Genomic DNA, 23,695 nt, shown 5'->3' with positions numbered 1-23,695 from the left:
CCCAATCAGAGAGCTTGATTTTTTTTTCTATTGTTCTCGGCTAAGTGAACTATCTGTTTTCATATAGTCTGTGGTATAGTTAGATGTGAAAGAAAAACATTTGGCTAACCAATAAAATTTAAAATGTTTCGTAAGTCAAAAGAAATATCCTTTTCAAAGAAATATGAAATCATTTCATTAAAAAATGAAGATTTAACATATAGTGCAATCAGTGAATAATTAATCTTAAGTTTGTTCACAGTAAGAATAATAGTGAAAAGGTTTGAAATACTAGATATATTGAAAATAACCCGCAAAGTGGGCTGCCTAAATATTTATACCAAGAGAAAAATGAGATATTTTAAGAAAAGTCATAAATAATTATTTCATAAACAAAATGAAATGAAGTAGCTAATAATACAGGGAAGTTTTTTTGTGTTAAAATGTGTTTTTGTGAAAAAAAAAATAGTAAAAAGGGGTTGAATGAGATTTTTCCTTATTTTTCCTATAATAATTTACCGATTGATCTAAAATATAAATAAATTAATTGAAAAAAAAATTAATTAGAAAATTATAATAATTCGAAAAATGTTTTAGACCAAAATAATATTTTTTGTTTAATTTTGAAGGCCGTTTTCATACAGAAGACAAGTTGTCGGGACAAATTTTTTTACCTTTAATAAGTAGCATAAGTTTTAATTTAACATATGTTTGAAGCTTGGAGTATTTTTGGAAGATTTTTAAAAGTTAAGTTGAAAAAAAATGCAAAAAGTAAGTGTATTCGATAGGATACAACTTAAAAGGGAGAAATTCGCAAAAAAAACCAATATAAGTTTAACTTTATATTCAACTTAGATTTCATCCACGTAACATTTATTAAAATAAATAACCTCATTGTAGCTTATCCTTTGTACGGCATTTTAAGTTATAATAAAAATGTATGTCGGACAAAAGAAATATGTATATACCATTTACAAACAAAATGTCTTGTTACATACATATTAAATAAGTTATGGCAATTTAAAGTTGAAAAAATAAAATATGAAAAACAATTTTTTAATACAAATGTAGTATGTTTTTTAACTACGGTAACCATTTGTACATAGAAGATAAGTCGTCGGGACACTTTTTTTATTTTTAATTTATAATACGTAATATAAGCTTTAATTTAAGATATGTTTAAAGGACGCAGTATTTCCAAACCAGTATTTTCATGCAAAAGTAGCTATTTTGAATCCTCCCCTAAAGGGGAAAGGGTTAGATCTTGAAGTAATTTATATCAAATGAGGGGAAATACTTAATGAGTTTTTATAAAAAAAATTATTTTGATTCATTCATTTTTTAAAAGTTTTGACAGTTTAAAAAATGTCGAATTTTACCGATTTAAAAAATTGTAATTTGATTTGGATTTCCTTATTTACAGGGAATAATGGGAATTGTGTCAATTTTTAAGGGCGATGTCTTGAACTAGAAACGATTTGTGATCTTTTGACACATCGCAGAAAGGAATTTGTCTGATGTGATCTGAGAAAAAGTGGCGACAGACATAAAAAAATACATCATAGTAAAATTAATACCTTCTCAGATTTGCGTCAAAGCTAATGAATGAATCAAATTTATTACATTTTGATGAATAAAATGTAATCCGTGCCTCTTGAAAACCTGTGTACTTGTACAAACGGTTCAGCAATTTCCTCCTTATTATTTTTGTTCTTTAAGACTTAGGATGATTCTTCATTTTATTAGTAATGCCTATATCATACCATCCACTGAGTGGTGCCGGTCACTTATAATATGTATGACAGATATCATAATATTTTTAAGGAATGGGTGTGTGCTGGAACACTGTAATCCTCCTTTCCAATAGTAAAATTTGGGCACACTTTTGTTGTGAATTCTGATGGGTGACGAGACACAGATGAGTGGGATATCAGGATACATCATATTAGGACGTTTTTAAATTTCTATCGTCTTAGTAATTTTGTAACACCTCGGCGCCAATGTACCCACCCACTAGTGATCTTTTTATTAACTGTACACCAAAAAAAATTTTTTTTAGTAGCGCCCTTTATTTAAATATTGGGTTTCTGCAAACAATTCATTTTACAATTTAAATTTAATGTTCTTTCAAGAAGGAAACCTGTGTTGCCATTTGCCTGTATTTGATTTGGAAAGCTACCGAGACAATCTCAATAGGTCTTAATGGCGTAGCTTGAGGAGGCATAGGGCACATTTCATTGCAATATTTATTAGTATTGTATTTATTTTGAGAGTAATCGAATGGCTTATAATTAACCGATTAATTTGTATCGTTCGGTTTACTATTTACTTATACATGTATATATTAGATATCGATGTTATAATCTCAATCAATATTAACGAAACTCAGATATCAAGTACTAAATAACTCTTGAGAAACCAACATGAGTAAATTATACCGACAACAGCAGTGATTGCAGCAACAGGCTTCTATCGTCGAGGTCACGATTATCGATCCGTAAATGGACTCGTACAGGATAGGCGGAGCGAGTACATCAAGTCGGTCCAGGTCGCCGTTGTGTCGTCGCTGTTAAGTTGTGCATGCGCCCGGGTGGCAAATGCCTTAATTCTACGCGGTACGACTCTTACCAGCAATAGTGGTGCGCGGCTTCAAAGACGTAGTGCATAGGAATGATTTTGGTCATCTTTGCGAGGTGATGTGATAATATTGTTGTCATTATTATGTGACCAAACTGTTACGATGGGCTCACTGCCGAATTTGCACGAACTAAGTAAGGAGCGACCAGGAGCCACTTGTAAACCGAGGCTTATCCCCTTAGAATGCGACTATCATGGCATGGGAAACTCTCGAACACAACACAGGTGGTTAAAGCAAACCAATAGCTTGTGTATGAGTAACTTCCATGGAATTGTTTCACCCGACAAACTAACTGATGGGCAGATTAACGAGGTTAGTTAAAATGAAATCCTTATGACCTTTATATATTCTCACCTTTTGATCAATTTGTAATCTATGATTCTAATGATTAGAAATATAGATTATACAAATAATTTTACCAATAAAATATTAATATAAATCGCAATTAGTTTATTTAGGTTTTATTAGCTATATAGATTTTTCCTTCTTGTTCGCTTTAATATTAAGCTGCATGCTTGAGAGCATGTTGGATATAAATAAATTTATGGAGATTTGATGTTTTGAAGAATTTTTTATTGGTATATTTATACATATTCTCTTTGAAATTATTAATAATGTTCAATTACTAAGTATAATCATCAATAGAATATATTATTATAAGTTAATATATACTTTAATTATATATACTATAATTTATTTTACCTATATTAGAGGTTTTTTTAATTTATTAAATTTTTGGCGGCACATTAACTATAAAATTTTTGTACTTTTACACGCATGTAATTCGTGATGGATTTTCAATCAACTATTGATTCACTCATAAAAAAATTATCTGTAATTTTGTTAGCCTTTAACCTGTATTGAATAAAACATTTGACTTAAATTTTTTGAGTTAATAGTTAATAAACCTCTACGTTAATTATTGTTAAACAACATGTTTATAGGTACAATTTAATTTCTACTGAATTTTACAATCACTTTATTTTACAATTTGCAATAATAATTAATTCTAGCATAAATATATTTAATCAATGAGTAATCCTTTTTGTTATTAAATACAACAAATTAATATTTTAATAAATGATCATAAAATATGACACATTTTAAAGGGTGTTTAAGCTTTTTACGAAATTTTCTATTCTTGTCGTAGTAATAAATATTATTTGTGTTAGCTTAGTAGCATTATTATTTAATCATAAAGTAATTTAATTAATTTAATACTTTTAAAAGAATGTATTAAAATTTATTTTACAGGCCTTAGTTTTTTAGATGCAATTTTGTCCTTTAGTAAATTTATTATGACCATTTTTTTTATTATTCTAGACCTTAACGTATTATGATTTTATTATTATTAGTAAGCTAGATGCAGGATTAATAACATGCGGTATCAGTGATATTCAAATTAATCTCTTTATTTTACTGAAGCGTTTAATCATCTAAAAAGTGTTTTGAGAGCATTTATATGAATTAAAATGTCATGCGGTATAATCTAAATAATTCCTTTGCACTCGCTAGATAAATGTTATTCGATGGCTCACATTAACACCATTGCGATTTTAGTAGTAAAACGAATTTTAATTAAATTTATTCTGTTTATGCAAAGTGTAGATGGAGTATTTTAATAAGTAATTTAATAAATAAATAAAATATACATTATTAATTTAAGTCGTCGTTGTTATGAAATAAATCAAACATGAATTAAAAAAATTATACAAATTTATAGTTGACATTGTTAAAATACAATAATATAAAAAATAGTCATACTTGAATTATAGATCAAGTTTGCGAATCTATGATATTATTTTATTTGTAGTATTATATTATTATTTTACTTAAACTCTATTGTCAAGTCAAGTTTTAAGAAATTCTATCATTTTTTTTCTTAAGGCACTATTAAATAACGTATCAATTAGATGATTTCTTTTTATTGATATTGACTGAGATTTCAATAATAAATAGGCAATTAACTATTATTTACCACCAGTCGAAGTTCTTCAGAAATATGTTAACATTTCCTTGTTTTTATACATTACTTAATTCGTCATTTAAAATAAAATTACTCAATATTCACTAATTTTTATTTAAATAGAATATATATACATATTTAATAAACTACTCATATGGCGATTATTTATTTAGATATAATGTATAAATTATTGAAAAAAACTGGAATAATTTTTCTTGACTAACAAAAGTTTGCTAATTATAATTTTAATTCGTATATCATTGACATATTTTGGTATTATTATTATTATCGTTATTTTTTTACAGAAACCATTTTCGCCAACGTCTCTCCGGTCAACGCTTTCGACAACTCACCGTCAAATATCAATTACGAACGTGACATCGGTCAAAAGACGAGACTCGTTATCTAGCTCTGCGGGGGCTTCATCAGTGCGTCGCCTTATTGAAGTAGTCCGTACTACTCCGTCCAATATGGGGCCTGTGTACAGTCGTCGGCTGTTGTGTCGAAACTATGTGACACTGTGTCTGGGCCATGGTGCTTCAACCGCTGCGTTAATACCATTTTTAGCATTACAGGTCAGTCGGAGTTTAGATTGTACAACAATAAGGAAATTATTTTAAAAATAACGATTTTACATTATAAAAATGTAAAAAAGCTTAAATTAGTTGTTTATTTATTAAACAAAACATTTGAAAACTATCACCTTTAGACTTAATTCGATCTTGTTCATAGCAAAAAATATTAAAATGACTTTTGTTTTAAATTGTGCAACATTTTTGTACGGTATATGAATAATACCAATTATTAACAGCTATTTTTTAATAGTCATATGTATATATATTATATGATAACAATGAATATATTTTGATATGAGATTATGATGACTTCTATGACCCTCTTGAGTGGAAAGGATTTCATAAAAATATATGTTAACATAATATATAATATGATGAGAAGGTTTTACTAATATGTGCGTGTTTTTTTACGGCTGATCATACAAATTCTTATATCTTACGGTTTTAATGATTAATACACCGAAAGAACCCGATTTTATTCCATTAGAAGTTATTGCCACCAAAAATAGATAAATTCCCTTAATTTTAGAAATTTAGAATAATATCTGAAAATTAAAATATTATAAAGATCGGTAGCAAAGTTTTGACGTGACATAGTTGGGACAAGTATAGATGATATGTGACAGTGATTAAAATCACTATCATAAGAAACGCGTCGATGCAAATCTGTAGATAGTGTTTAATTTTAAGACATTGGTGGATTATACCAAAAGCAAAATGAATTCCTATTTCCTTTATTATTCCTGATTAATAATTTTTGATTGAGTATTATATATGAATAAATATTTATTATAGCATTTAAATATAATATGAGATTGATATTTAATAATTAAGTATTGGAATTTGTTCGAAGAATTTATAAAAAATTATAAAGTAGTTATTACTTTTATGGCAAATGTGTCTTATAAAAATTGAAGGGCTTGATACAAAACTTTTTAGATAATAATTTGTTGTTAATTATGAATAAATGGTCTGCAAGAAATTTTCATCAGAGTCAAAAATATACTTTTATTATTCAATTTTTGGTGCTAATTTTAAATCAGCAATTCGATTTTTTCTATTACCACTAATTTTTGATATTATTACTAATTAGTTAAAAACTATAGGATATAATTACAAGGAAAATAGTTCTGAATATTTCAAATGTATCATCTACAGTATTTCCATAACATTTTCAAAAATTAAGTTGAAAAAATACTAGTTTCTATACGCATATTTAAAGTTTTGGTCCTTCTGTATAAAGGGAAATGATACGATTAAAAAAAAAAATTATTGATCCATACATTTTTATATAAGTTATAGAAATATAAAGTTAAACTATAAAATATAAAATCGAGAATTTTAACACAAAAGTAGCATTTTTTTTTAATACGGTAGCCATTTTCACCATGAAGAAAAAATAAAGTTCAAAATTATTTTTTTTTCATATTGAAGTACATTACATAAATTTTAATTTAAGATATGTATCAAAGTGTCAGTTTGAACACTTTCAAAAGTTAAGTTGAAATAGTTAATTTTTTTGTGAAAAAGTTGTCATTTTAAATCCCCCCTGTGGGCGGGCAGGTGGAGGTCAGATTAAAAAAAATATACCAAATGTTAAGTAAATACATAATTTATTTATAAAAAAAATTGTGATGATTCATATAATTGTCAAAAAGTTATGCCAGTTTTAAGTAAAAAAAATGAAAAAATGTCAAAAATTATTGATTTTTAAATATGTAATTTTTTTGGTGATCTTCCCTATTTACGGAGAACGAGGGAATTTTTTTCAATTTTTGAGGATGATGTCTTCGACTAGATACGATTTGTGATCTTTTGACGTATCGGTTCGAATATAAAGAAATCGGTTCGGTGAGAGCTGAGAAAAAGTGGTAACAGACATAAAAAACAAAAAAACACACATCATAGTAAAATATAATACCTTTTCCGCTTCGCATAAAATTTTTTTTTGGCCATTATCGACTTCTTAACTCTTATTCTAAATCTCACACTAACCATGAGCAAAACTGTTTCATCTTACCCTAAAATCAGTTCTTCTAAGGGCTATTTGACTTGAGAATTAGACCTTTAGTTCCGAATTTTATCATTTTATGTGGAAGAAATTAGTATAAAAAAAAGTAGTTATCTCGAATAATTATTATAAAATCAAACAATTGATATAGTCATACTTCAGGAAACCCATGTGCTAAATGAACAACATATGTCACGAAAAGCGAGAATCACTGGCTTTACCCTTATCTTGGCTTTATATCATAGAAGCTTTGGTCTGTTACCTACAGAAATTGCTGTAATCAAGTAATGCCGTTCACAACCTAGATTTAAAATTGAATACAATAATTAGCAGACAACTCCCGTGTCTTTTATTGACCTATTATCTACTTATGACATGGTATGGCCGAAAGGACTCTTATCAACTTTTTTTGATATGTTCCCATGTAAGACATTATACACGATGCTTCACAAAATGCTTAGTAATAGAAAAGTAATAGTGTACTTAGGAAAGGAAAAAAGTAAGATGAGATTACTTAAGTTATAACACGTCATTATATCTAAGTTGTTTGGCTCTACATGGTGAGTAGATGCAAACGCATTGCGCATTAGGACTCCATCTCCTATTTACTCGACAGCATAATATTGTTTACTTATCTTAGCAGCACACACTAACAAAATAGACAAACAACTCAACATTACAATGCGAACAATAGGCGGATTTACAAAATCTATTCCTTTTAAATGGCTACTAGTTCTCAGTAACATTGCTCCTTCTAGATTACAAAGAGATAACAATCTCTTATGCGAATATGGAAAATATTTTGGTAACCCAAATTTTTCAATTCACAAAGATCTATTTCTACCAAATGAAATGCAACGACTGAAGTCCCTAAAATGCTCATCAAACCGCAAAGAAGCTCATTCAAGAAAAAATTTTTTAAATCACAAATGGATTGAAGATTGGGTATCATAAAACACTGATATGTATAACTGTATATATACATCCCCAACTGCCGAAGAACCAGAACAAGAAAAATCTGGACTACGCTAAATCATATTACAACAGAACATGTTAGAAGTGTCGATATGATGTTTAAATGAGGCCTACGCGATTCTGAAGCATGTAATTATGGAAAAAACTCACAAATAATTAGTCACATCATTAACACATGCCTTCTTCGAGAATGGTAGCATACATAATATCCACCAAGTAAGAAAAGAAGCGATAAGTTGGAAAGAGAACTTGGATGTTATGTAATAACTTCAATTTACAAAAATAATCAAGTTCTTAAACAATAATGTTAATATTTTATTTTACTTACTTATATAATTCTATTATAATATTTATTTATTAATTACTTATATTTTGTGAAATTGCTATGAATTATTATAAATTTAGCTAGTAAGTAAGATGAAATATGTTTCTTATATTATGTCACACGAAATAATAATAATTATCTATACTTTTCTTAACAATTATGCATCCTCAGTGTACCGCGAACCCATTGTGCTAGGAATCCATTTTTGGAGTTGAATGAAAATCTGAAAATTGATTAATACGATCCTTAAATTAGTAATACTAGAATATAAATCTGAATTTTTATTTTTATTAATAAATACAAGTCAACAATTATTTAATTAAAGTACTGATTTAAATATATACATGTGTAGAAGCGCCTTTTATATTTTGATTAGAAACCAAACTTACAGGACTGTAATTAAAAATATAAACACGTATGTCTTTCTAGTCAGTATTAAGAACAATTTTTCTGTACCGAAAAAAATAAAATTATTTCTTCATTATTCGATTCAACAGATAACGATATTAAATATAAGTAAGAATTATTTTTTTAAATTGTATCATTATAAAACACATTAGCAATAAATACCTTACAAAATTATTTTCCTAAAAAACTTCTACTAAAATAATCTTTAAAAATATCTGTGGCGTAGTTGCATATTTTGCTAAAATTTATATTGTATTATATATATAAAAAACATAAGAAATGTTTATATAAAACAAAATAAATGTTACAATAATATAAGTTGCATTAAAAAAAAAAACTGAGTTATTGCTATTATTTTTGTGTATGCTATATCGTATAGTTTCTTTGATATTTTGCTACTTTGTTCATTTTTTATTATTGTAAACTAGCTACAGGTAAGTTTTTTACAAATGGCAAATAAAAGCTTTCTTTTCTTAAACTCAAAGATAAATGTGTTAATACTGTTATAAAATTGTACTGTTTTTTGGAGTTCATAGAGATTTCAATCTGATAAAACACTCTAAATATAATTAAAATAATGGTACATGACTATATTAATTACTATATACAATTGCTAATTATTGGTTCATCAAATATCTCTATGATATTTTGTTCTCGAGTAATTTTTTTTTTGTAACTATTTCATTTATATGTTTATAACTTATAACAGTAAAGTACATTTTTTACACTAAACAATGTAGTGATTAATGTGTTAATATAAAAAATGTTGTTGATTTTATTTTGATTATTAATGATTTACTACATTAATCCGTTTATTACATTAAAATGTAATTTTAATATAACATTTGTCATCTGCGTTTTTAGGGTTCGATATCTGCATGGTGGTGGCCAAACGAGCTGAAGCAGAACAGTGGATTTGCTACAGTGACAACAGACATAGGATCAATATTACTATCTGCTATGTTTGGTATGGCGGCTATAAGTGCCTTGATAGGTCCAACTGCGGTTCATCGATTAGGTACAAGAAGTTGTCTAGTAGTCGGCTATGTAGTAGCAGTGGCTTTCGTAGGAGTGCATTTATATCCTAAAGTCTCTATTCTATTACCTGGGTATTTTTTAATGGGAGCTTGGTTGGGTTGCTGGACGGCATCGCGAACGGCCATTTTGATGACTTTAGCATCGAAAATGGCTTACGTGCTATCGGATCGAGAGGAATGCGAGCTGGAAGGCAATGGTCGTCGGGTAGCTGTTGCCAGAAATCTCGCGAGAGGACTTCAAGTAAGAAATAATTGTTTTTTATTTTAAAATTTATAATTTAATAGTTTAACATAGTATAATACCTTATTGAGGGTTTACGTGTTTACAGGTAGCTCATGACGTGGGGTTAATTGCAGGCAATGCATTTGTAGCATATATGATTCGGGGCACTCGAGGTGACGAAATTCTTGGTACGATGTTCGCAAACGATAACGAGGGACCTGATAGAACGTGTGGTAGCGTTGCTTGTCCTCTAGTCAATACCATGAAAATTATTTTAAGACCAACAAATTCGACCAACCAAACCGATATAGTCGATGTTCGGAATTTTATGGTTTTGCCATGTAAGTAATGGTAGTATTATAAATATCGAAATACAAATAACTAGATTTTAGAAGTATGGCTATTTACTTTAGAATATTTGTTTATTATTAATTTTGGGAAAAAAATTGTGGTTTAAAAAATGATAAAGAATCTATAATTTTAAGCAATCGGTTGGATAGAATAATGTCGACACTTAATGTCAAAATCATGATTGATTGTTTATACACAAAGTAATACCGACAGTTAAATCATATGAATTGTCTGAGTGTTAATGCGCAGTATTTGAACGGTTGAGTTTTAATAAAACTAGTTTTTCTATCTGGAGTACTTAATTAGTTAACCATAAGCGGTTTTTTTGTATATTTTTAACTCTTAATTAAGTCTTAAATTGAAAATCCTTTTTTTTTGCATTTTCGTTTTTTGATATGCAAATAAAATTATTTTCAATATTATTTGTTATTTGATATTACATTAATATTCCTTTTTTTTTATTTGATATAATCACGTTAATTAAATTTTTAAATGTGATGTTTTTTCATTAAATATCATTATAATGTTTTTTTTAACGTTATACACTGTGATTCTTTTAACGCTAGTTATTATATTCCTCTTAAAATAATAATTTTTCGGCTGAACCTCCCCTACCACCTGTGTATATAAATGTTAATAATTTTTTTAGTACTAGTCCAAAAATGTTATGGACCAGTCATTTTTTTAATGAGACCATATAATATTTGATAAGCTAGTTAAAATATAAGTTAAGATTAAAAAAAAAAGAAAAAAAGTTGACACCCTTACAAGCAATGGTGTTTTGAAGGGGTATATACGTGTATATAGTGTATAACAACTAACAATTTTTTATCTAACGTATACCTTAGAAAAATAACGCTTTAGTACTATTTATGTTGAATGATATACGCTTGTAAATCGATGTATATTCTAAAATAAAAAAAGGGTTTATTGCAAAAATAACACCACTTATGAGGATTAAGGGATGAATTAAAAAAGTAACAACTAATAAATCGAGAAATATATGTCATTAAATAATATAAAAAATATTTTAGTTTTAATAATGATTAAAACAAAAATTTAATTTTAGTTGAGTAGAAATTTTGTTGATCAATTATGAAAAATCATTTACAATTTATCAGCAGTCTTTGCTCCCAAGACTTGAATTAATTTTGTTTAAAATTATTTTTATTTTAAATAACATTGTACTATCATCTAATTAAAAATAATGATTTAAAAGTCGAGAGATTGTAGTTAATTGTTGTACATGCTATTCAGGAATATCATATATCAGATTAAGTTTAATGGATACTTTATTGTCGTATATTTAATTTTTTTGTTATTATGGAAACAGACAAAGAGACATAGGTCTCCGACGTCATAAAACTCAAAATTAGAAAATTACCATTAAAATTTAAGACTTCATTCGATCTTAGGTAAGACAACACAACTATTAGCAAGCGTTTTTGCTGGATGCTGTTTCGTTGGTGTAGCTGTCACTGCAACGTTCATGACTCGTATTCGTTTGTTTGTTTACGCGTCTGCTTCTGAAAAACGCAAAGCCAACGGAGCCCGTTCTTTTACTGCCATTCGCGAGGCGTTTCGCAACACTAAGTTGCAGCTTATCGCTCCTCTGTCCGTGTTCATCGGCCTCGAACAAGGATTCATATACTCCGACTTTACTAAGGTAACCTATAGCGACATTTATATAGATAATAAATATGTTTTCTACGCTTATTAACATTTTTATAGTACATAATCTACACGGATGCGTTCTGTTTGATATTTTTTAAATTAAAACCCACGAACCTTAAATCTTTCATCTTAAATCTTACTAGAGCTTCAAACTCGCTAGTGGTTATATTCCCACGAATTTGTGGTAGAGGCCAAGGTCGCATCAATGCTAATAAAAGCAAGAACTCACCAATCAGGTTATTTTCTCAGTTATTTATAGACGGGTTCGGGTAGGCAGATGATAGTAACAATTGCGTAAAAAATTTGATTCGTGCGGAGTTGGTAATACACAGGACACGCTTGTTCAATGAATCATATACGGAAGTATTTTAAACCTGAATACATCGATTTATTAACATGCATAATATAGTCGAATTAACACAATTGTCTTTTATTTTCCCGTTTCTTTTAGTTTTTAGAATTAAGAGAAGCGTATCATTAATAGTACAGTGATCACCAACAATGTTAGTACATCTTTATTAAAGAGATGTATTTAAAAATTTTAATTGTATTTTGCGTTTAAAAATGAATTTTATTTGTACACACTCCCTTCGCCCGTTCTTGAATCATTTTTAAGCACTATCGTGTCATTACTGTTAATAAGAACATACAGAAGAATGATTCTCCTTTGCTGGATTAAGGAATTCACGAAGAACCCCAAAAGTCATGCACTTTCTTAATCCATACTGATCATCGAAAGCACCTCACTATTATTATATTGTGCATACCGGGATCCACAGGGTATAAACTTCCATCCCAAAATGTGACCTATATACCGTTAATGAGTTTCTCCTATAAATATTTATATTTACCTAGGTGGTTAGGTTTTTTAAGGAATTTATTTTTAATAAATGTTCCAAATATACACTCATACACGGTTATTGTAAAAATCAAATGACCATCTATGATTTTTCCCAATCAAGATTATTATTTTTCTAATTAACAAGGCAATTGCTATTAAAGAAGGTCCATCGTGAAATAGATGGATTACTTCCATCTTTTTATTGAACTGTATTACTTAAATTGTATTAAATATAATAATGATTTTCTTAAATATACTAAATACTCGTTTAATTTTCAGTTTTATGTAGTTTGTTCAGTCGGAGTATCAAATGTGCCAACTGTGATATTAAGTTTAGGGCTCTTACAGCTGATAGCCGGATTCACCGTTAGTTTAATATTACAACACATAAGAAGATATCACATTATAGGTAAATGTCATAGTCAAAAATATTTACAATTTTATGATTCAAATATGTTCTGTTTTTACATTAAGTGATCGGATTTGCGTTTCATTCTTGTTTACTTATGGTACTTATGAAATGGAAACCGTCAGGAGACGATGCCGCATTACTGTACGTCATAGCCGCCGCATGGGGTGTTTGCAATGCCATTTGGAATACGCTTTGTTTTAGTAAGTTTACAAATCACTATAGATTTGTAATGCTGACTAAAACGATCTGTGTAAATAAAAATAATATTTACATTACTCTGTGCTAAAGAGCAACTTAAATAATTACTTTTTCTAACAATTAACTCAATAGCAATTTAAATTAACATCTTTACAAAATATGCTAACTATACTTGGTAAATGAATTTAAACAATGCATTATGTAATAATCGTAATACCTATAAACGAAATAATCCGAAGTGATGTTTCATTGTTTTGGTTCAAAGGCAAAATTCTATAACTTGCTTAGTTATGCAACAAATTAAAAAAATAGATTAAGAAATTTTTAATTTGCTTAGATATTAAAAAAAAAAAACAAAATTTACAAAATTTACTTTGAAAACGTTATTTTTAAATAAAATATATCCAACATCAAGTTTATTAATTAGTGCTCTTTTGACAACGGAGCAATTCTGAAAAAAATTTCTGGAGATGCTGGAAATATCTCGCCAAAGTATAATTGGCTCGGTGTAGGCCTGTTTCTATTAAATGGAATTTTTTTATCAAAAGTCAATTCAATAAACAAGAGTAAAGAAGATTCTTTTTTATTTTTATTTCTTAAAAATTACACGCTTTTTTGTACTTGGTACACATTTAAAAGTAGCCGCTATAATACAGTATAAAGTTTTTGTCAGTTTTTTTTTGACAATTTTAATTTATTTAAGTTCATAAAATGATTCTAATAATAATACACTGTATTTACTACTCACGAAACATAAATTTATAATTAATAATTAAAAATTAATATTATTTAATTAACCGTATCCCTAACCAACTTACACTTCTAAGCCTACGGGCCATAGCTATATTATATAACAAATATTATCTTGATAAATTTAATTTTTATTATTTAACTATACACTCAAGTATATTGGAATATTGTTAACATAATTTAGTTATAAACAAAGAAACATTATCTAATTATCAATTTTCTTATGTAAGATTTAAGTAAAGAAAAATATAAACCACGTGTAAACTCTGCAAAGAAAAACGATTTTCATACGGACTGTTTTCAGTCTTCAGTAGTAATGAAGTTATAGGCGATTAGGTTGTTTACGGTTAAGTAATTTTCTAGGCATGTTCTATAAACCGAATTGCATAACTTGAACTCCTTCAAATTTTAACACACTATTGTCTATTTTATGAGTCAATGTCATAATATTACTACGTATTAATGAATATGTTTGTGTTTTTTATAGACTTTGTGATATCTCTATATCCGGAAGTCTGGCATGGCCCTATGGCGCACGGCTATTTTTTCCGGTATTTAGGAATGTCAATGGCTTTTGGACTTCATAGTATTCTATGCAATACGATAAAATTGTATTGTCTATCGGCTGCATTAGTGTTAGCGGTTTTTTTGTACGGATGGTTGGAATGGCGATTGCAGCAGACTGGCAAAAGACGAAGAATGGCCCGTTTATGACGATCGACAGGGGTGACCAGTAAGTAGCTACATGCTGTCACCCCTAGTAATGTCAACTGCCAGAAAGTGATTGAAACAAGTGATTTAAATCCTGAAATAATCAATAATTTTCAAATTTGATAAAAAATCGTGTTGAAAATTCGTGAAAGTATATAATTTACCTTACAAGTAGCCGTATTATATATACCAACATCAAAGTGATATAATATGATGCAGTATTTTTTGGTGTATAGCACACTATTGCACTACGTGATTATTTCATGATAAAATAATAACATTAAGACTTAAAGTCTCCTAACCGAGTGCCAATATTAGATCTCACCCGAGAATTTTTAGTTCGGGCATCATAAATTAAGTACACGATAATTAAAATTTTTAAACTGTTAGTGTAATGCATCCATACCGACAATTATTGTAAGTTTAAATTGTAAAGTATTTCACATTTACTATACTGTTTAATAAACGGGACCATTTTTATTGTTCAATTGTATACAGAATAATTTAAAACTTTAATGAATTGTTACCCTATTGATTATGTATTCAAATTTTATGAACCCTCGCTTTTGTGCATAATATTTTTACTGTAGAAAAATACCTGTATTATTAATATTGTAGTTTTTAATTGTGTTTTAGTTTTATGTTTTAATGTGCTGTCCGAATTGTACTTTTTTGTCAACTAACGATATAATTAAACATTTTTTGTTTTAATAATTAACGCTCTCTTTTAAAAATATGTTCTATGTTCAAAATAACGAAGAAACTTTTATAGTTCAACACAATGGATCTTTAGTATCAGTTCATTGGAGCACATGTATAGTCAATAAATCTATACTATATATTTATCATTGACTACATTTCTCTTATAATAATAATAACTTTAAGAAATTTTTTTGGGTTTAGATTAATAATAATCATTTCTTGTTTTATAAGTGGTTAAATATTTTTTAGATTCCTTATAAGGTTACCAATTTTAGCTTCGATGCGAAGCTGAGAAGGTATTAATTTTACCATGATGTATTAATTTTTTTTTTGTGTCTGTCATTACATTTCTTAGCTCTCAGTGGACCAATTTTTCTCAACGATACGTCAAAAGATCACAAATTGTATCTAGTTGAAGACATTACTCTCAAAAATTAAAAAAATTTCTCTCGTTTCCCTTAAATGGTGAAAATCACCCAAAAAATTACGATTTCTAAAATCGGTAAATTTTGACATTTTTTCACTTTTTTTTTCTTAAATCTGCCATAACTTTAAAAGTATACGAAACAAATTTATTTTTTTTAATATGCAAACTTTAGGTATTTTTCTTTTAATTGATTTAAATTTTTTCAAAATTCGACCATTTACTTGCCTACAGGGTGTTAAACTTAATACAAAATAGTAACTTTTTAACAAAAATCAATTTTTAAACATTACTTTTGAAAATGTTCCGGAAATATTGCGTCTTTTAAACATATGTTAAAGCTTATGTTACATTCTATAAATCGAAAAAAAAATTTATCACGACGACTTACCTTCTATGTGTAAATAGCAGTAGAAGTTGAACAAAAAATATGAATTCATTTTGCTTTTGGTACAATCCACTAATTTTTTAAAATTAAACACTATCTACAGATTTGCATCGAAGTGTTTCTTAAGATAGTAATTTTAATTTATATCAGATATCATCTATACTTGTCCCAACTATGCCACGATCCACTGTACTAGCGTTTTTTTTATTTTATTAAATGGCAACATATATATTGTGCTACTTTAAATATTAGAAAATTAAGTAGTTAAGAATTGGTATAATTGGAAGAGAAAATTTTCAATAATATTTTTGATGTTTTAAAAAATGGAATTGGACATGTAATTTTTATTATACATCATCGACATTACACATGTCGCGCTCCTTCGCCAATCTATGTATAAAAATATAAAAATTTCTTGGAAAAATAAATTTCAAAAGTGGTTTTCTAATGAAGGAAGGTAATATGTTGAATATTTTTCTTATTAAATACAGGACTGACCCCTATTTTAAAAGATAAAGAGTAGAAAACTATTTCCCTTTTGCTAACTGAACGTATAGTTTTAATAATACAATATTTTTAAAAATAATTTTAAAGACCTCATAAAAAAAAATCTACTAATATGATCAATCATTAACTAGCAGCAATGTGGGGAACTGTCCTACGCTTAAAGATGCAATTTCAATAAAATTTTTAGAATACTTCACTACTATGTAGTAATTTTTCTATATATATCATATATAGGGAAGAAGTAAGTAAGAAATAAAGTTTCTATTCTCATTGTTCGTAATAATTATTCAGTTTCCTTAATTTTTGAATACTGTAAATAATATTGTTGAAATTTTGGGGGTCTAATTTTGAAATTAGATGGGCTTAGTCCCTTTATGGATCCCCAATTTGTGCATATGTCTACACTTTCATCGATATGGTTATCATTGAACATTATTTATATGTGTTGTTATGTTACCATTGAGATTGGAAAAAAGCTAATTAGTTGTTCAGTGTTTAGCGCAATAACATGGTTAATATAATTAGCTAATGTATTCTAATTAATGTTTGTAAAATATACCAGTTGTTATTATAAAGTATGCGATATTTTAATAAAAGTATAAAATAAAATCATTTTACTGGTATTTATTTTGAGTTAACTACTAACTTTTAAAAAAAGAATTTGTTTTAAAATGAACTGCTCTTATAAACCAATAATTGTTAAATTAATCAAAGGCTTATCTTGTATAAATTACATAAATTTACTAATTGAACAATTGAAAGACTTGCTCGTTTGTCAAGGTATAGATATTAAATATAATATATTTATAAATTACTTTAAAAAAATATTCCGATTTTAATTTTATTTTATACAAAATTCAACAAAATAATGAATATTATTTTTGAAACATATTACTTTTAAACATTTTAAATTATTTCATAACACTTTGGTTGCTTAAGACTATTTTATGAAAAATCTATTAAAACTTCCACTGTGGTCTGAGAATATTGACAAAATAAAAATTTTGAGGACTACTGATATATTTTATTATAATTACGTTATTATTATTATAAAATCAATTTTTTCTCAATCAATTAAATTGTGCTTAAATAAAATTTAAGTATTTAAAACTAAAAATAAAATTACATGTAGATCAGTGTTAATTATGAAATCCTGAAAACCCTGTATATTCTAAATAGTTAAATACTTCTAAATCATTTTATGTATTATTAAAAAAAAGCTAACCAAACTGATAATCATAAGAAAATAAATAACATAATAGATTAGCTTTTAGATTAAGTAAGTTTACTCATTTGTCTTTTAAAATTTGGTTTATGGACAATATGTAATATTACTGTAAAAATTATTATTTTTTTTAAATTTATATTTCTGATAATAACAAAATTAATAAATACAGAATAATCATTTTAGGTATTCAATAAAAAATAGATTTACTATACTTAATTTTTTCATTTTATCATTCAGAAATTGTTGTTTTATTTTTTCTGAGCTCTATATGTAAATTAATTTATATCACATTAACAAAAATGGGATTTAATACTTTAAAACTAATAATTTTGTTTACTAATATTATTTCAACTGCGTGAGATTATTTTCCTTACATTTTAGTACAGCGTTATAGAATTATTAAATAAGATTAATGTTGTACAAGTAATATAAAAAATAAATACGGTAACCTAATTATGTGCTTTTTTTTAGTCATAGGATAATAAAAAGCATTATATTATTTTTCAGAATATTACTTACTTGTTTAAAGTTGTAATGCGTAGGTGTGAATGTAATCTTGAATTTCCATTATAGCTTATACTCCATTTCCGTCTGAATTTTATGTTTTGTTAGATTACCTACGCAAAATTATTATTTATTCTAATATTAATAAATAAAGATTTTTATTTATTGATAAATGCTAATGTATATAATTATTTAAAACTTGTTAATAGTAAATTAATTGTTGAGATTTTGAAAACTATATGTTTTAACGTTCTAAACTGTTCATGATCTCTTATAATAAAGGAATTCCAAACAAATTATGATTAATGTGATAGAATCTAAAAAAATGTATAATGATAATTCTGATTACATAACATTATTAGTAAATGCAATATTTTAAACGAATTCAATCTCAATTATAAAGAATAAATTTTTGTCTATTTTTTAATACACATTTACTATGTAATTGTTTACATTTAAATAACTTTTTTTTGAAAATATCAAATGATTTTAGACAAGCCCATACTGGTTCATACGACCAGTTAAAAATTATTCAGTTAGTGCAAGAAACATTGGGTGAAATTATATTTTTATTAAATAGATAAATTATTACTTTATTAATTTAAACATTTTTTTATAAAGTTAAGCTAATATTGTATTAAAGTGAAGTAACTATTAAACATATACTATTTCGATTAATTTTCATGAATGATTTTAGGTTATTGTACCTTTTATAAACACATAATAGTTTTATTCTCCATTACCAGTACACAAAGAAGCTGATTTATTGAAGCCTTAATATCACCACAATTAGTGTAATAATACCTTGATCATTGGTAAAAAAACTAATAGATATTTACACAAAAAATACATGTCTATTACAGTACTTATTAATCCTTATAGGAGGGTGTTATATATGTAAATATTATGTTTATATCAATATTCATTATTCAAGTTGAGTTAATAATTGCTGTTACATTTTTAGCTAGTTCATATTTGTATATGTAAATATAACGTCGTATAACACGCCTTCTTATGCAATAATTATAGACTAAACAGGTCTAAACCAATAATTTAATTCGTTCGATAAGGTAATTATAAATATTAAAGAATTATATTATAGTATATATACTATATCAAATGTTTGTTTAAAATATTTCTAATAACAGTTGTTACTGAATTTGTACCAGAGTATAATTATTATACTCTAGTAAAATTTTCTTAAAATTATCTTAACAATTAAGGTAGATTGCATTAATACCACCTACTAAAAATTGATTGCTTCCAATTGTTTTATGAATGTCTTATAAGTGGGTAATATACAATTTAAGATTGCTTGAAATATTTACGGATGTATCCACGTTTTATCATTTAGCTGAGTCAGTCAAATTGACGCTTATATTAATCAAATACCAGAAATGTATTTACATTTTTTAAACCTAGGGCCCATACCCCCTCTTAAATACGTCTGTAATCATGTAATAAGATCATATAATTAGTTAATTTTATAATAGTAAAAATAAAATACTCGTTACGTTTTCTATACATTTTTTTGTACATACTGTTATAAATTATACAAAATTAAAATATACAAAATTTTAATGTACATTTTTATTTATATTATATGAACAAAATACAAAAGTTCAATTCTTAATTTATTTTTTCTTGCCTATGCATTTAGATAGGAACATAATCAAACAATTTTAAATAATGATCAAAACTATTCTTTTTTATCTACCATCGTTCTTATTACACGATATATATTTAATACATAATTAGAATTTATCCCGATTGTTTTACTTGTTTAGCCATCATTGTACACAATCCTGTAAATTTATATTCACATTTCTTTTTATCTATTAATTCTTTTACGAATTTTTAAACAAAACCAATTGTTGTTATTTTTAAAAATTATACAATTTATTCTGAAAACGTATAAAAATGTCATATTATTTTGTTAATATTTTCACAACGCTAAATAATCAACACATATTTTTTGAATACTTTATTATGTGTTTACAAATCAGTGTATAATTATAGACATCATGAGTTTGGACCTATCTTCCCTACTACAATCTCCTACTCTCAATTCAAATTTTATTTATTTGCCTCCATAGCCCTCATGCAAACAACGCTAATGATAATTATGTACGAGTATATTTGTATTGATTAAATTTTATCTAACTACAAGATCAATGACCACATTTTTCATTGTGTTATTAATATATAAACCAACAAGGTCAATAATATATCGTGTTTATATATAAAAATCGGAAAAGGGATATTTTAAATATTTTGTATTAATTGATACTGATGAATTTAATCAGAATAAAATGCAGTATTAAAAATCAAATATTATAAAAATCGGTAGGGCTTTTCAAAATAAAAAAATATATAAAAGCTGTTTTTGGAATACATAAAGTGGGAAGTTAGTAAAGCTACGCCTGGACTTGATCTTGGACTTGGAATTCATGGATCTTGGGTTGACATGGTATCGAACTACAATAATAGTCTGATTTGTATGTGTAGATGAACAAATTTTGTCTAGATTTGTTTATATATAATCGACAAGTGCTGCATCTGTGAAGGTTTTCGAAAGTAGGAAATGTGTAGAGATTCTGATAGTATTTTTTATTTGCATTGAAGGAATAAAGGGGGTTGTTATAGGCAATAGTAGCAGACAAGGAGGCGTAACGCTAGAACGTTTGCTCTGCATTTCCTTCAAACTGGCCTTGTTCAATGGACTAGTTTCCGATTATTTTTCTATCGCACACACTATTGCAGTCCGGTTGACCTCTTAATAGCTTGTCATACTTAGGATCGCGCATGTTATCTTATCACCATAACCTTCGCGATTGCATACTTTTGCAATGAACGCATACGTCAACATTCTCTTGCAGCTAGATGTTCCAAAAAAATGTAAAAAATAGAATCAGTATAATAGTACAGAAGAAAAAAAATCGGTAAAAAATAAACTTGAAAATCGTTAAGGTTATTTGTACATAGTAATATTATAATGTATGAATAGGACACTTATACATTTTGAATGTACCTATGTCAGCATTATATTATCGAGAGGCCGACATGTCATCACACAATGATCAAGTGTCGGGGAGTCGTGAACTTGATTACACCATACGAAATTTATCCGCGTGCTGATTACACGCTATAAATACATACTTTTAATATCATTCATATGTAAATATTAATTTTAATTTGCACAGAAAATGTGTTAAATATATTGAAAATATCGACTGCAGACATAAGCATTTATTGATCGGGTTAACTACGAAGGTCTCACCTTGGTTAGTTTTATTGACAATGAACCATATTTTATTAATTCATTTATGACTGTTATATAATATAAATGTAAAACTTGTTAATGGTCATGACATTGCTAATGATGTTTTATGTATAAAATATGAAAATATTACTTTTAAGTTGCGCAGTTGTAAGGCGCAACATCGTGTTTACTTTATTTCTTTGATAAGTGCAATTATTATAGTTATATACATTAATGAAAGCATTACTTTTGCAACGACGATAACATAATCAATATATTTTGCTTATGATATTTTACATCTCCATTAAAAATACGATGGTTATTTTAATGAATGATCTTTTTATTATATATTAAATTTTTCTTTGATTTTGAATAATATAATAATAAATAATTAAATAATAGTTTAAAAAATTTTAACAACAATAGTAAGGAAGTTCTGATTTTATACATGCTCTAACATGAATTTTTTCTCAAAAAACCCACAAGACTACATTGAATTTTAAATTATTTTGTACCTATCATTTCTTCACTAGGTGAATCATTCATTAAATCCTTGATTGTGTGTAAAGAATTTTTATCATTAATATGTTAAAAGATTATTGAGATTACGAAACATGTTTATTGTCAGTTAATTTCCTGGAAATATTGGCACGTGGTTTTACAATCAATACTTTATTTGTAATACATTTACATGTAATTGATATTTATTTTAAATTCAGTTTTCTTTAAATAATTTTAATAAATTATTATTAATGTTTTCACATTATTTATGTAATAATTATAGCGTAAATAATTTTTGAATGTAACGCTAAATTTGAAGGGTTTGTTGTAAAAGCTAACTAAAAAAAAAAATATGAACCAATTGTAAATTGTTTATACTATAATGTTAAAAATAATAGATAGATGAAGAGTTATTTAAATCTAGTTATTATAAATAGTACAATAAAGCTTTATTAATACTTAAAACGATCATCAGTAAGGACAGATCAATATTAAATTAATTTAATAGTATTAAAAAATAAATACTCAAGTTCGTAAAAATAATGAGATATAAAGTAATATTTAAAGAAATTGTTTACAATTTATTGATATGACATTTTTTAGTTTTGATAACTATAGACGTAAACTAGAGTGTCTAGAGGGAGCTTAGCTCCTCAAAACTTATGAATATTATACATTTATTTATATAGAAATATTTTTAAGAAAGGGAGAAATTAAGTTGGATTCTTAAACCTCTTTTTTAAAATCGCATCTATGTTGACCACTTCATTTCTTGTTGTTATAAATGTAAAATGCAGCTAATAAGCAAAAATAACATTATTTACTCTAATATTACTTTGCTAATGGTATTTTTTGTTAATTTTCACACTTTGTTCTAATTTCAACAACAATCAGTGTTGATTTAACACTGATTGCATTAATACTACGTTATTCTAAACTAGTTTACCATGACTTTAGTTATATAAATATATTTATCTTAATTAACTGTATATATAACATATTAATTACCTATAAGTCTCACCACTGGCTACATCAGTGTTTTATTTTAGGGCGTTGAGAGAATTTTTCTGTGGTTTTTTTAAGTTTCAAAAAGCTATTAAATTAC

The 23,695-nt window shown here is 26.8% G+C and overlaps 1 protein-coding gene and 1 long non-coding RNA gene across 3 annotated transcripts; one reads left to right on the top strand and one right to left on the bottom strand.

Annotated features, from left to right (window-relative positions):
* Positions 1–2,512: 2,512 nt before the first annotated feature.
* On the top strand, positions 2,513–16,584 carry LOC126910406 (protein unc-93 homolog A). The gene is made up of 8 exons (XM_050692958.1): positions 2,513–2,929; positions 4,889–5,158; positions 9,742–10,155; positions 10,244–10,478; positions 11,904–12,154; positions 13,283–13,412; positions 13,478–13,615; positions 14,851–16,584. Exons 1-8 carry the CDS (start codon positions 2,720–2,722, stop codon positions 15,075–15,077), a joined length of 1,875 nt encoding a protein of 624 aa, XP_050548915.1. The 5' UTR covers positions 2,513–2,719; the 3' UTR covers positions 15,078–16,584.
* On the bottom strand, positions 15,049–23,695 carry LOC126910407 (uncharacterized). Of its 2 annotated transcripts, none has more exons than XR_007705246.1 (3): positions 23,599–23,695; positions 18,843–18,940; positions 15,049–15,168 (listed from the first exon to the last, which is right to left on the bottom strand). It is a non-coding gene; the product is annotated as an uncharacterized LOC126910407 (long non-coding RNA). The 2 variants fall into 2 exon arrangements; XR_007705245.1 differs by lacking the exon at positions 23,599–23,695 and adding an exon at positions 19,535–19,789.

Source organism: Daktulosphaira vitifoliae, unplaced genomic scaffold (genome assembly GCF_025091365.1).
Source record: "Daktulosphaira vitifoliae isolate Bord-2020 unplaced genomic scaffold, ASM2509136v1 Scaffold_1, whole genome shotgun sequence".
Classification (NCBI taxonomy): domain Eukaryota; kingdom Metazoa; phylum Arthropoda; class Insecta; order Hemiptera; family Phylloxeridae; genus Daktulosphaira; species Daktulosphaira vitifoliae.
Note: the sequence above shows the minus strand (reverse complement) of the source record. Positions and strands in the feature narration are given on the sequence as shown.

Bases quoted from the DNA above. Each gene is read 5' to 3' on its own strand.
- LOC126910406 (XM_050692958.1), top strand. From the start codon at position 2,720: ATGGGCTCACTGCCGAATTTGCACGAACTAAGTAAGGAGCGACCAGGA. The intron at 10,479-11,903 runs GTAAGTAATGGT...ATTCGATCTTAG, and splicing joins GAATTTTATGGTTTTGCCAT to GTAAGACAACACAACTATTA. The intron at 13,616-14,850 runs GTAAGTTTACAA...TGTTTTTTATAG, and splicing joins TTGGAATACGCTTTGTTTTA to ACTTTGTGATATCTCTATAT.